At 44.7% G+C, this 12,784-nt stretch overlaps 1 protein-coding gene across 1 annotated transcript in view; it reads right to left on the bottom strand.

Annotated features, from left to right (window-relative positions):
* LOC309553048 (uncharacterized protein) overlaps positions 1–9,197 on the bottom strand; it is a gene marked incomplete at both ends in the record, with an annotated part of 86,213 nt that extends 77,016 nt beyond the window's left edge. Inside the window, one exon of the mRNA XM_082253947.1 lies at positions 7,602–9,197. Within this exon, the coding sequence (XP_082110073.1) occupies positions 7,602–9,197 (1,596 nt within the window). The remainder of the gene's footprint in view (positions 1–7,601) is intronic.
* Between the last annotated feature and the right edge of the window lie 3,587 nt (positions 9,198–12,784).

Here is a 12,784-nt window from a genome sequence, read left to right as displayed (position 1 = left end):
AGTCTTTATATATGCTTCAGACAGAGTTAAAATTGAACCCCCCCTTCTTTCTTTGGACAATGATTGACAGCCTTTAATATATCCTAAGGAAGGGGGTTGAACAGCAGTCTATTATTTCTAAACATCTGGACAGGATATACAGAATAACTTCATATAGTAAGTCTTTGTACCTTGAAACTTCATATAGCAAGTCTTAACTAAGACCATATGGCAGGAAATGCTGTAGCCACGGTTTAAATTATTAGCAGAGTCTGCTGAATATGCAGTTCTAAAATAGCATACATGATTATAATACATATAACACATATAATAATTATGAAACATTCATAATTTCTTTAACAGATCCCTGCTACCATTAGCAGTTTTTTGGTAGCGGTTGAAATAGTCCTTGACAACCAGGTGCTTTTTTTACCTGTGAGTCACACTACTGTACCGGTAAATTTAGTTGCTAAAATGACCAAACGGTGGTACGGTAGTGCAGAGGCCTACAGTATACTGACCATGTCAGATGAGAGCGATGGGGAAGCTTCACTGGCAGAATCAGGGTCAGTATACGAACCTGAAGAGAGCAGTGGCTCCCTGACAGACAGCTCTGATGAAGGATGGGTCTCTGTTAAGACCACGTGTACCCGACCCCATTCTGGAGTTGCTGAGGTGCAGGAATCGCAGGGTGCTCGTATGGAGCAGAGAGCCAGTACTAGTGCTGCTCACCCTTCTGGTGGACTGGCAAGCATAAAATGCCAGGACAGTTCAAACACACCCCAAATGACCCCTTTTTGAAAAGCAGACACCCAAAGCTATTTGCTGAGAGGCATATTGAGTTCATGGAGTATTTTATATTTTACCCTAAGTTTCGAGAAGGTGACAATTTGTTTTTTTTTTTTATATACAAAGTTGTCACTAAATGATATGTTGCTCATGCATTCCATGGGTATATGTGAAATGACACCCCAAAATACATTCTGCTGCTTCTCTTGAGTACAGGGATACCACATGTGTGAGACTTTTTGGGAGCCTAACTGTGTACCGGACCCTGAGAGCCAATCACCACCTTCAGGTTTTCTAAAGGTCGTAAATTGCACATTTTACCTCCGTACTACCTGTCACAGTTTCAGAGGCCCTGAAATTTCAAGATAGCATAAAACCTCCCCAAATGACCCCATTTTGCAAAGTAGAGTAGTAGCAGAGAGGCATGGTGAGTCCATGGAATAGTTTATATTTTGCCACAAGTTTCGAGAAAATTATATTTTTTTTTTTGTTTGTTTTTTACACAATGTTGTCACTAAATGATATATTGCTCACACATGCCATGGGTATATGTGGAATAAAACCCCAAAATACATTCTGCTGCTTCTCTTGAGTACAGGGATACCCCATTTGTGAGACTTTGGCAGTCTAGCTGTGTACAGGACCCCGAAAACCAATCACCACCTTCAGGCTTTCTAAGGGCGTAAATTGTTGATTTTACTCCTTACTACCTATCACAGTTTTGAAGGCCATGAAATGCCAAGATAGCACAACCCCCCCCCCCCCCAAATGTCCCCATTTTGCAAAGTAGACACTCCAAGCTATTTGCTGAGAGGCATGGTGAGTATTTTGCAGGTCTCATTTGTTTTTTAAAATTAAGAAAAAACAGGAAATTGCATTTTTTCCCTCTTCTTTCAATTTCCAAAACTTTGTGACAAAAAGTGAGACCTGCAAAACACTCAACATGCCTCTCTGCAAATAGCTTAGGGTGTCTACTTTCCGAAAAGGGGTCTTTTGGGGGGGGGAGGGGGTTTGTGCTGTGTTGGCATTTCATGGCCTCCGAAACTGTGATAGGTAGTCAGGAGTGAAATCAACAATTTACGCCCTTGGAAAGCCTGAAAGTGGTGATTGGTTTTCGGGGTCCTGTAACCAGCTAGGCTCCAAAAAAGTCTCACACATGGGGTATCCCCATACTCAGGAGGAGCAGTAGAATGTATTTTGGGGTATAATTTCACATACACCCATGGCATGTGTGAGCAATATATCATTTAGTGACAACTTTGTGTAAAAAAAAAACAAAAAAAAAAAAATCAAAAAATAATAATTTTCCCGGAACTTATAAAAAATTCCATGGACTCACCATGCCTCAGCAAATAGCTTGGGTGTCTACTTTCCAAAATGGGGTCATTTGGGGGGGGGGGGGGTTCTGCTATCTTGAAATTTAAGGGCCTCCGAAACTGTGATAGATAGTGAGAAAATGCAATGAAATGGACGGGTAGAACTTCAATGGACTTCACATTTACATCAAGTGCCTAATAACGGAGGAACAGAAAACTGTCCATCCAAGCCAAAGCTTCTCATAAATCATAGATGAAGATTGATGAGACTGTGATGGGACATACTGGATGTTGTCACCATTTATTTTACTTTATCATATGTGTAAGGTGGTGGTGGTGGTGACCCTGAACCATTTCTCCGACTGACTCCTTCTCCTCTGTGCTGTGAAGCATGTCATTGGATTTCCTGCTATTCCGACCACAGCTGGATGAGTCAGAGGAAGAACTCGCCAAAACTTCCTTTTTTTGGTTCACCAACAACCCCCCATCTCTTGTCTCTGTATGAGGGAACAATTAAAGAGAGACAGTCCACAATGTAACATCTAGTGCTGGGCTGTCTTATTGGAAAGCCCAGAATTTGTCATGGAAGAGCTCTGTATTAAATGTTTATTTTTAAAATGAAAATTTAATACAAGTAATAAGAAAAGTGACATAAAAGATCAGTTTATGAATTTGTAAATATTCCAAAAATTGAATAAAACAAACCAAAATACATTATAGATTATCATTCAGCAATTTGCTATCCGGTAAAATGAAAATATACAACGTAGCAAGAAATTTCCCGGCTGTGACTTACATTTCACCTGTACTGAGGAGAATATGGAGGGGCATTCTGAAAATGCTATTCTCCTGGCTGGCTGTGGACTCAGTATTTGGGGACACTGACCTGGAACAATCATGCAGATCAGGAAATCAGAGTTAAGTCAGAACTCCGAGTCTGAATACTTGTTCCGGGTTACTGACATAGAAAGTACAGAAGCCATTGGATCAGAATGACAGCCAGGGAACTAGTATTCTTTAGAAGTAGTTAGCAGTGGCTGCCACCATACTTCCTCCACACAGATTCCTATAATACAATTGTGTAGGGTGCAGACAGGTTAGTGTGTGATGATATATTAGCAGTATGTGTCTCCTTTTTATGTCCTGTACATCCTGGGGAAGGTGAGAGCTCTATGCTGCTCTGTACAGACACACACTGGGTTATACCGCTCCTCTTCCTCTGCCCCCCAACCTGCTCTATTGTTACTCCTCACCCCTCTGCAGACCCTCTCCCCTCCCCCGATCTCCATGAGTCCTCCCAGTACAGATGGAGCTCATCACCCACCACCATCTACCAGACCTCACTTCTGTCCTTCCCAGTCCCTTCCCCCCAGATGGGGTCATGTGACCTCTCCTAGATGTAGAGGTGACCACATCCTATCCCATCACAATGACCGCACCGCATTCTCTGTACTGATGGATCATCTCCATCCTCTGTGTCTGATCATGGCTGCACATAGTGCCACCATGAGGAGGAGGGGAAGAACATAGGGGGAAGGGAAATTGCTGATATAACATGATATCTTAAGGCCCGTACACACGTACCGATCGTCGGCATACAAACGTCGGTGGACGAAGGATCTGCCGATTGTACGCGTGTTAGTATGGTGCCTCCGACAGATGTCTGCGCACAATCCGCGGACAAAAGTCTTTCTTGCAAACATGAAAATATTTGTATGCCGACACCAGAACGGACGATTGTTCGCCTGTCAGTACACAATTCGGCCGACAGACCGCAGATTTGCAAGACTGGGCATGCTCAGAAAATAGAAAACACAGGGAAAGTTAACCATTACATGACATCACTTCTGCAGTCGGCGGACAAAATTCTTGTGCTGTCCTTGTGCTGTCTTTGCACTTTTCAGCAGACACCGACATCCCGGGGAGAAAAGAGGAACATTTGTAAGCCGACCATCGGTACGTGTGTACGGGGCTTTACTGTTTGGAAAATTAAAGTAGAACTAAGGGCAACAATTTTTTATTTTTTTTTCATTTTGGAGAGAGTAAGGGCGGGTTATAACCCCTGTTAGTATTTTATTACCATCTGTTAGTATATAGAAACCCGTGCTATGTGTATATATGCTTATTAAATGAAAAACCTGTTGCCATTGTTCATCACACAGTGAAAATTATTTAAAAAAAAAACATGGTTGGGCTGTGGTTTATATGGTTTATGTTTTTTTTTTATATTTTAATAGCATCTTTTTTCCATTGGGGAGATTTCCCTTCACTTCCTCTCCAATAGTCAAAACAGGAAGTGACAGGAAATCCCTCCAATCCCTGGTTGTCACCAAAACCAGTGTCCCCATTGGAAGATTTCCCCTCTATTCCAGTTCTGGTAACAACTCAGGAATTTAGGTTTTTCTTTCACTTGGGGTGATAACATTCACCAGGACAAATAGAGAGGGGGGGGGGGGTCTCTCTAAATGGGATGGAGACCGCAATAAAAACCTGACGGGGGCCCTAATCCCTCTCCACTCTATTCAAAACGACACTGCTCAAAACAATTAAAGGAACACTTTTTAATCAGAGCATAGCATCACTTTAATTAAACTCCTGTGATATTGATCTGGTCAGTTAAGTAGCAGAGGGGGTTGTTAATCAGTTTCAGCTGCTTTGGTGATAATGAAATTAACAACTGGTGCACAAGTGAGATGAGAAATGAGACGACCTCGAAAACAGAATGGTTCTACAGGTGGAGGCCACTGACATTTTTTTTTCCCTACTCATCTTTTCTGAGTATTTTTCACAAGTTTTGCATTTGGCTAGGGTCGGTGTCACTACTGGTAACATGAGGTGATACCTGGAACCTATAGAGGTTGCACAGGCAGTCCACCTCCTCCAGGATGGCACAACAATACGTGCCATTGCCAGAAAGTTTGCTGTGTACCCCAGCACAGTCTCAAGAGCATGGAGGAGATTCCAGGAGACAGGTAGTTACTCTAGGAGAGCTGGACAGGGCCATAGAAAGTCCTTAACCCATCAGCAGGACCGGTATCTGCTCCTTTGTGCAAGGAGGAACAAGATGAGCACTGCCAGAGCCCTATCTAATTACCTCCAGCAGGCCACTGATGTGAATGTCTCTGACCAGTATTGGCAGGTCCACCACTGGCGCCCTGTACTTTTCACAGATGAGAGCAGGTTCACCCTGAGCACATGTGACAGACACGAAAGGGTCTGGAGAAGCCTTGGAGAACGTTATGCTGCCTGTAACATCAGTCAGCACGACCGGTTTGGTGGTGGGTCAGTAATGGTCTGGGGAGGCAAATCCATGGAGGGACACACAGACCTCTACAGGCTAGACAATGGCACCCTGACTGCCATTAGGTATTAGGATAAAATCTTTGGATCCATTGTCAGACCCTACACTGGTGCAGTGGGTCCTGGGTTCCTCCTGGTGCACAGCAATTCCCGGCCTCATGTGGTGAGAGGATAAAGCCAGTTATTAGAGGATGAAGGAATTGATTCCACTGAATGGCCCCTACGCTCTCTGGATCTAAACCAATAGAACACCTCTGGGACATTATGTTTTGGTCCATCTGATGTCACCAGGTTGCACCTCAGTCTGTTCAGGAGCTCAATTATGCCCTGGTCCAGATCTGAGAGGAAATACCCCAAGACACCATCCGTCTTCTCAAAAGAAGCATTCCCCCAATGTTGTCAGACATGCATAGAAGCACGTGGGGGCCATATAATATACTGAGTACCATTCTGAGTTGCTGCAATGAAATTTCAGCAAAATCGACTAGCCGGCTGCATCATTTTTTCACTTTGATTTTCGGGATGTCTTTAAATTCAGCTCTCTGTAGGGTGATAGTTTTCATTTACATTAAACAATGTGGCATCCTTTCCTTCCTAACACATTACCCAGTCGATACCAGTATAGATCCCAACACATTACCCAGTCAATACCAGTATAGATCCTAACACATTACCCAGTCCATACCAGTATAGATCCAAACCCATTACCCAGTCCATACCTGTATAGATCCTAACACATTACCCAATCCATACCTGTATAGATCCTAACACATTACCCAGTCCATACCAGTATAGATCCTAACACATTACCCAATCCATACCTGTATAGATCCTAACACATTACCCAGTCCATACCAGTATAGATCCTAACACATTACCCAGTCCATACCAGTATAGATCCTAACACATTACCCAGTCCATACCAGTATAGATCCAAACCAATTACCCAGTCCATACTAGTATAGATCTTAACACATTACCCAGTCCATACCAGTATAGATTCTAACACATTACCCAGTCCATACCAGTATAGATCCAAACCCATTACCCAGTCCATACCGGTATAGATCCTAACACATTACCCAGTCCATACCAGTATAGATCCAAACCAATTACCCAGTCCATACTAGTATAGATCCTAACACATTACCCAGTCCATACCAGTATAGATTCTAACACATTACCCAGTCCATACCAGTATAGATCCAAACCCATTACCCAGTCCATATCGGTATAGATCCTAACACATTACCCAGTCCATACCAGTATATATCCTAACACATTACCCAGTCCATATCCAACATGGTATTTTTCCCCATTGAGATCTGATGTGTTTTCAAAGTGTTCCTTTCTTTTTTGAGCAGTCTATAAAAAGATGTGCCCAGATAGATATATAGTTCATATTCCCCTCGCTAGGGATGCACCAATTCCGTTTTTTTTTATCGGCGAGTACGAGTACTGATACTTTCGGTCAAGTACTCGCTGATAACAAGAACCGATAATTTGTGGTCAATTTGCGTTCATAGAAAATGAATGGGTGCAAATCGCACTACATAGAATCACATGCAATTTGAACAAGAATGTGATGCTATTCCTATCCAAATCGCATGTGGTTTCCCCACTGCTCCTGTGTGAACCAAAGATTGTCATAGTGATTTCATCCTGGATTCACACAGGAGCAATGTAGCCAACCGTATGCGATTCACACAAGAATCACACTGCATTATTTGCAGTGTGATTTTCACCGATTAATTTTGTATGGACGAAAATTGCACCACAAAATATTGGTTTTCAGTATTGGGAGCATTTTTCTGAGTACTTGTGAAAATACTCAGTATTGGTATCGGTGCATCCCTACCCCTCGCTATAATTAGCATTATTCCAGCCAATCACATTGATCTAAGAGGGAGCAATGGAGAAATCTCATAGAAATATATTTATCATAGAAAACCCTGTGGGACCATTAACATATAATAGGTGCTTCATTCCTTTAAAATAATGAAACTAATTAAGTATAAAATAATTGCAATCATCATTGTAGAAATAAAAATTTTAAAACAATTGCATTAAAAGTGCAAGAAATAAGTGCATATCTTTTTAAGTATGAAGCCATATGAATGAAAGTTCATTAGTGAAGCCGAAACAATTCTTTATCCAAGAAATGTGATGTGCCAAAATCTCTCCACTCCAGTGCTAACCTCATTGTATTCCACCCACCCAGTGCTCAGGCTTCCTTCCCCTTCTCATCCCCCCCCCACATATCTTTATGCAACCTTCCCCTACACCTATCCCAGCATGGAGGGGCTCAGTGAAGGTGGTGGTGAAGGTGTGGAGGGGTCGGATCGGGTCACACAGATCATAAAAAGAGATCCACCCGGCCTCATAATCCAGATATATCCCGACTCTGCTACTGGAGATATTGGTGGGTAAGGGGATCCCTTTACTGTCATGTATCAACACATATTGATCATCTTTCCTGTACAATCCCCAGGACTTGTTGTTATTTCCAATCCCTGAGTGCCCTCCTCTCCTGTCTATACTGGGGTAACACATCCCGACTATCCATTTATCTGATCCCCCGACATCCACTTCCCAGTAATGTGATCCTGAGGAGAAACTCTGACTGCTCAACACCTGAGGATAATCCTGAAATCTCTCTGGTGTTTCTGCACGATTCTGGTGTCTATCTGACCTGGATACAGTTTTCCTGTCATCTGATATATGTAGATTATTATGGGCTGTATTTACATCCAGTAATATGTCTGCAGCTTCCTGTATATAAGAGAATACATTTACCCCTGTTATTATATCAGATAAACCTTTGTGTAATGTCTGTGATATCTCAGCCACATCCAGACCCTCTCCATCATAGAGGAGTTCCTCATGTCTCTCTTTGTCCTCATTATCTCCATCCTCAGTATCACACAAGTCACCTGTGTCTGATTCCTGTAAGACAGTCAGTGGATCCGTCATGTTACACAGCTCCTCAATGTGACAAATCTTCCTGGACAGCTCTTCCTTCTTTTTTTGCAGATCCTGGATAGAGCTGGAGATCCACTCTGCCTGCCCGGAGATCTTCTTCAGGACTCTCTTCTCCAGGTTTTTCAGACGTCTCCTGAGATCTCTAAACAGGGCAGTGACTTTCTCTGTGTCACCAGCTGCTTTTTCTTCTAATTTCCTCCTGTGTTCCTGTAGACTCTGGACGTTTTCCTCCATCTCCTCTCTCTTTGTCAGAAGTTTCTGAAGAATATTCCTCAGTTTCTTCTTCTTCTTCTCAGTAGCCTTATCCAACATCTCCACCTGGTGTCCCCGATGTGCTCCAGTCAAAGTGCAGGACACACAGATACAGGTATCATCGTCAGTGCAGTAATACTCCAGGATCTTCTTATGGACAGAGCATTTCCTGCTCTCCATGTACAAGGTGGGGTCACATAAGATGTGTTCTGGGTACTTTCTGTGGACTCTTAGGTGTTTAACACACAGAGAAACCTCACAGTGTAGACAGGATCTAACAGCAGGTACATGAGAGTCAACACAGTAAGTACAGAAGACCCTGGACTCCTGATCAGGCTGAGCAGACTGGAAATTCCTCACTATGTTACGCAGTGTTATGTTCCTCTGCAGTGTAGGCCGATCCCGAAACTTCTCTCTGCATTCAGGACAGGAATATTCTCCAGACCCCTCCTGTGTATCCAGCAAATGATTAATACAGACCCGGCAGAAGTTGTGTCCACATTTCAGGTTTACAGGATCGGTATAAATGTTCAGACAAACAGAACATTTCAGCTCAGCTCTCAGATTAGCAGACGCCATCGCTGAAGCAGACAAAGTAAAAATGAAAGTCTCTGACACCGGGGAAGAATGTAGTTGGGAGGGGTGACCTCCTCCTACACAGGGTGAGGCTGAGCTGTGACTTGTACTTTATTCATAGGATTCGTTATATATGAAAGGACACCAGTATTGAAAGAATCTCATCCATAACAATGTGCGTGTCTTAGGGAAATATAGGTCACTTTGGTGAAAATGATTGCCTGTGTCAACAAACTTTCGCATAGAACTGATTTTTTTCTTTTTTTTTTTTTAAATAATAGTTTTTTATTGAATTTTCACAAGAGAAACAAAAAAGTACAAACATTCTCAAGAAAATAGTTGAAACAAGGCTTGTTGTACATAACGTGAGTACAAGAAAGAAAGGGGGGGGGAGGGGAGGGGGGGGGTGGTTACTCCAGACAGGACCAGGTGCAGGTTCTAGGACTTCAAAATCATCAATAACAACAACAACAGAGTCCAATACTGTCAAGGTACATACAGTAATCATAAAGTACAAGTCAGGCTATCACATAAAGTACAAGTCAAGCTAACACACGTGCTAGGACCCAGCTGAGTGGCCAGCAAACCCAGAGCAGCGGTAAAAAAGACCACCGGTCCAGGCAGGCACGGAGAGGATAACAGCCCCCTCCCCGACATCCCAGTGGGAACATAAGCGTCAGGGAGGAGACCGACCCCCCCGTCCCGCCCAGCGCCACGGTCAGTGCTTGTGATATTTACAGTGATGCCAAGATTCAGTAAATCTATGAAGCATCATGTCATTAGTTGCTAATGCCTTCTCCAGGCGATAGTTATCATTTACTACCGCTACCAACTCAGAGAAAGCCAGGATCTCCAGAGATTTCCATCTACGCAGGATAAGAGTTCTAGCCGCTAACAGAATATGGATTGGGTAATCATCAATACCCAAATTCAACAGCGCCAGTTCCTTTTTCGGGGGGTGCAGTATCCCCGTACAGTCCGCTATGCAACTGAAGATTTTTTTCCAGTAACTCGTGAGTGATGGGCACTCCCATAGAACGTGTATCAGGGTTCCAATGCCACCGCATTCACGCCAACAGTGTGCTGGGGTGGAGGGGAACAGTTTTGAGAGCCTATAGGGTGTATAGTACCACCGATTTGTAATATTTAGCATGAGTTCCCAGTGGGAGGTGCAGTGTGAATAACGATAGGTGGACGTTAGAGCACTAGACCATTGTGTCGTGGTGAAAGTGAGCGCCAAATCCTTCTCCCACCTAATCATGGGCACTGATTTTGGGACGTCCGCTAAATCAAGGAGACTGTCATAAAAAATAGAGATGCCTTTGGTCGTACATGATTCAGTGTGGTAAAACGCCCAGGGTTTAGCAGGTAAATGCGCAGTCGTCGGAGGGTGCCCAGCCAAGAAGCTATGTATGCGGTGGACCGAGAAAAGCAGTGTGGAAGGGAGTCTATAGTCCTTCATCAGTGAGGCAGTGGAGCGCAAAGAATCGCAGTCGTAGAAATGCGAGATAGAAGTCAGACCCAACCTAGCCAGGTGTATTAGTTGGAGGGAGGGAATGTGAGCGGACAGGATGGAAATCGGGAGCGACCGGGAGTTTAAGGAGTGTCCATCCGCCTGCCTCCCGCCGGCGAGAGCTAGTCTGCGCCACGCCAGGATCGATGACCGGGACGTGGGGGGCAGCCGAGATAACGACCATGGAACCCATAAGTCCCCGAGGAGAAGCAGACGGAGGTCCTTAGTAGGGGCTAGGTGGTTTTCGAGTTGAATCCAGGGGAGGGAGGTAGAGTTGGAGAACCACATACGGAGCTGGACCAGTCTAGTGGACCACAAGTACAAGTTCAGATCAGGGAGTTTGGCCCCGCCCATGAACTTGGGTAGAGCCAGAGTGGTGGCAGCCACTCGGGCCCTTGCACCTCCCCAAATAAAGTCACGCATATTCTTGGAAAGAGCCTCTAAGTACTTTCTAGGGAAGGCTAGTGGGAGGGCACGAAAAAGATAAAGGATTTGGGGTAATATCGACATCTTATAGGCGGCCATCCGGCCACCCCAGGAGAGCTCCACTTTGGACATGGCTACCAATTGTTTTGATGTCTTCTTCAGTAAGACGTCCACATTAGCAGGGAGGAGTCGTTTGACGGAGGGAGTTATAAGTACACCTAGATAGGGAATAGAGTCAACAGTCCAGGGGTAGGGGAAATCTTTCTGAAGACAGTCCGCGACTCGTTTATCAATTCCCAGGTTCAATACCAGTGATTTGGATGTGTTCACCTTATGGTAAGAGACGGAGCTGAATTCTGAAAGAAGTCTATGAACTGCCGGAAGTGAGCGAGTAGGGTCAGTGAGGGCGATAACGATATCGTCCGCGAACAGGTTAACCGTATGGGATACAGACCCCACACGGAACCCCTTTACCTCGCCATCTGATCTAATGGCCTCCGCCAGGGGCTCGATCATCAGATTGAAGATCGTAGGGGAAAGGGGGCACCCCTGGCGGGTGCCATTAGTAATTTGAAATGGAGTTGATGTCACACCAGCAGTGAGGACCTTTGCTGAGGGGCAGGAGTAAAGGGCAAGAATTGCAGACAGTATGTTACCTGAGAAGCCGAATTTCTCTAGCGTGAGCCGCATAAAAAGCCAATTTACCCTATCGAACGCCTTCTCTGCATCCAGTGTCAGGAGCAGAGAAGGCGTTCTGGAGACCTCAGCCAGGTGGACCAAGTTGATAATCCGCCGGGTTGCATCCGATGTTTGCCTACCTGGCATAAACCCCATTTGGTCATTTTTAACAAGCAGAGGGAGGAGTGGCTGGAGTCGGAACGCCAAGATCTTGGCGTAGATCTTGAGGTCACTGTTGAGGAGGGAAATGGGTCGATAGTTTGCAGGGAGGCTGGCGTCTTTACCGGGTTTAGGGATAGTGGTGATGTAGGCACCTAACATTTAACTCGGGAATGTAGCTTTGCGAGCGGCCTGATTAAATACTTCCACTAAGTGTGGACCCAGGGTGTCGCAAATGGATTCTGTAATATTCATTATACAATCCATCCGGACCTGGTGATTTTCCATTGGGGAGCAATTTAATGGCTTTGGAAACTTCACATAGAGTGAACGGGGATGACAGGGACTTTCTCTGGTCTTCTGTCAGGGAAGGCAAATGTAACTTGTCCAGGAATTGCCGTATAAGAGCCGGAGTCGGTTGAGGAGTGTCGGGGTCTCGGTCTAGGTTATACAGGGACCCATAGAATTCTGCGAATTCATTCGCGATGTCCCTGGGATGAGTCAGTCTAGCTCCAGTCTGTCTATGGGAGAGATGGGAGATACGCGTGGATACTCTGCGCTGTTTAATTCTGGCTGCTAGAGACTTGCCAGCTCTATTCGCGTGCGCATAGTACTTGAGCTTGAGCACCCTCAGATGACGGTCAAAGCGGTCCATAAGGTGGGCTTTAAGAGAGTCCCTTGCACGGGAGAGTTGCAAGGTTAGGTCATGGGTGGGAGAAGATTTGTGTGCTTTCTCAAGGTCACGGATCCCGGTTAAGAGAGCCGTGAGCTTGTGGCTGTACGCCCTGCGGAGTCTTGCTGATTGTTGGATGCA

Source organism: Pelophylax lessonae (assembly GCF_965119305.1).
Source record: "Pelophylax lessonae genome assembly, chromosome: 4".
Classification (NCBI taxonomy): Eukaryota; Metazoa; Chordata; class Amphibia; order Anura; family Ranidae; genus Pelophylax; species Pelophylax lessonae.
The sequence above is the reverse complement of the archived record's forward strand: the minus strand, read 5'-3'. Positions and strand labels throughout refer to the sequence as shown.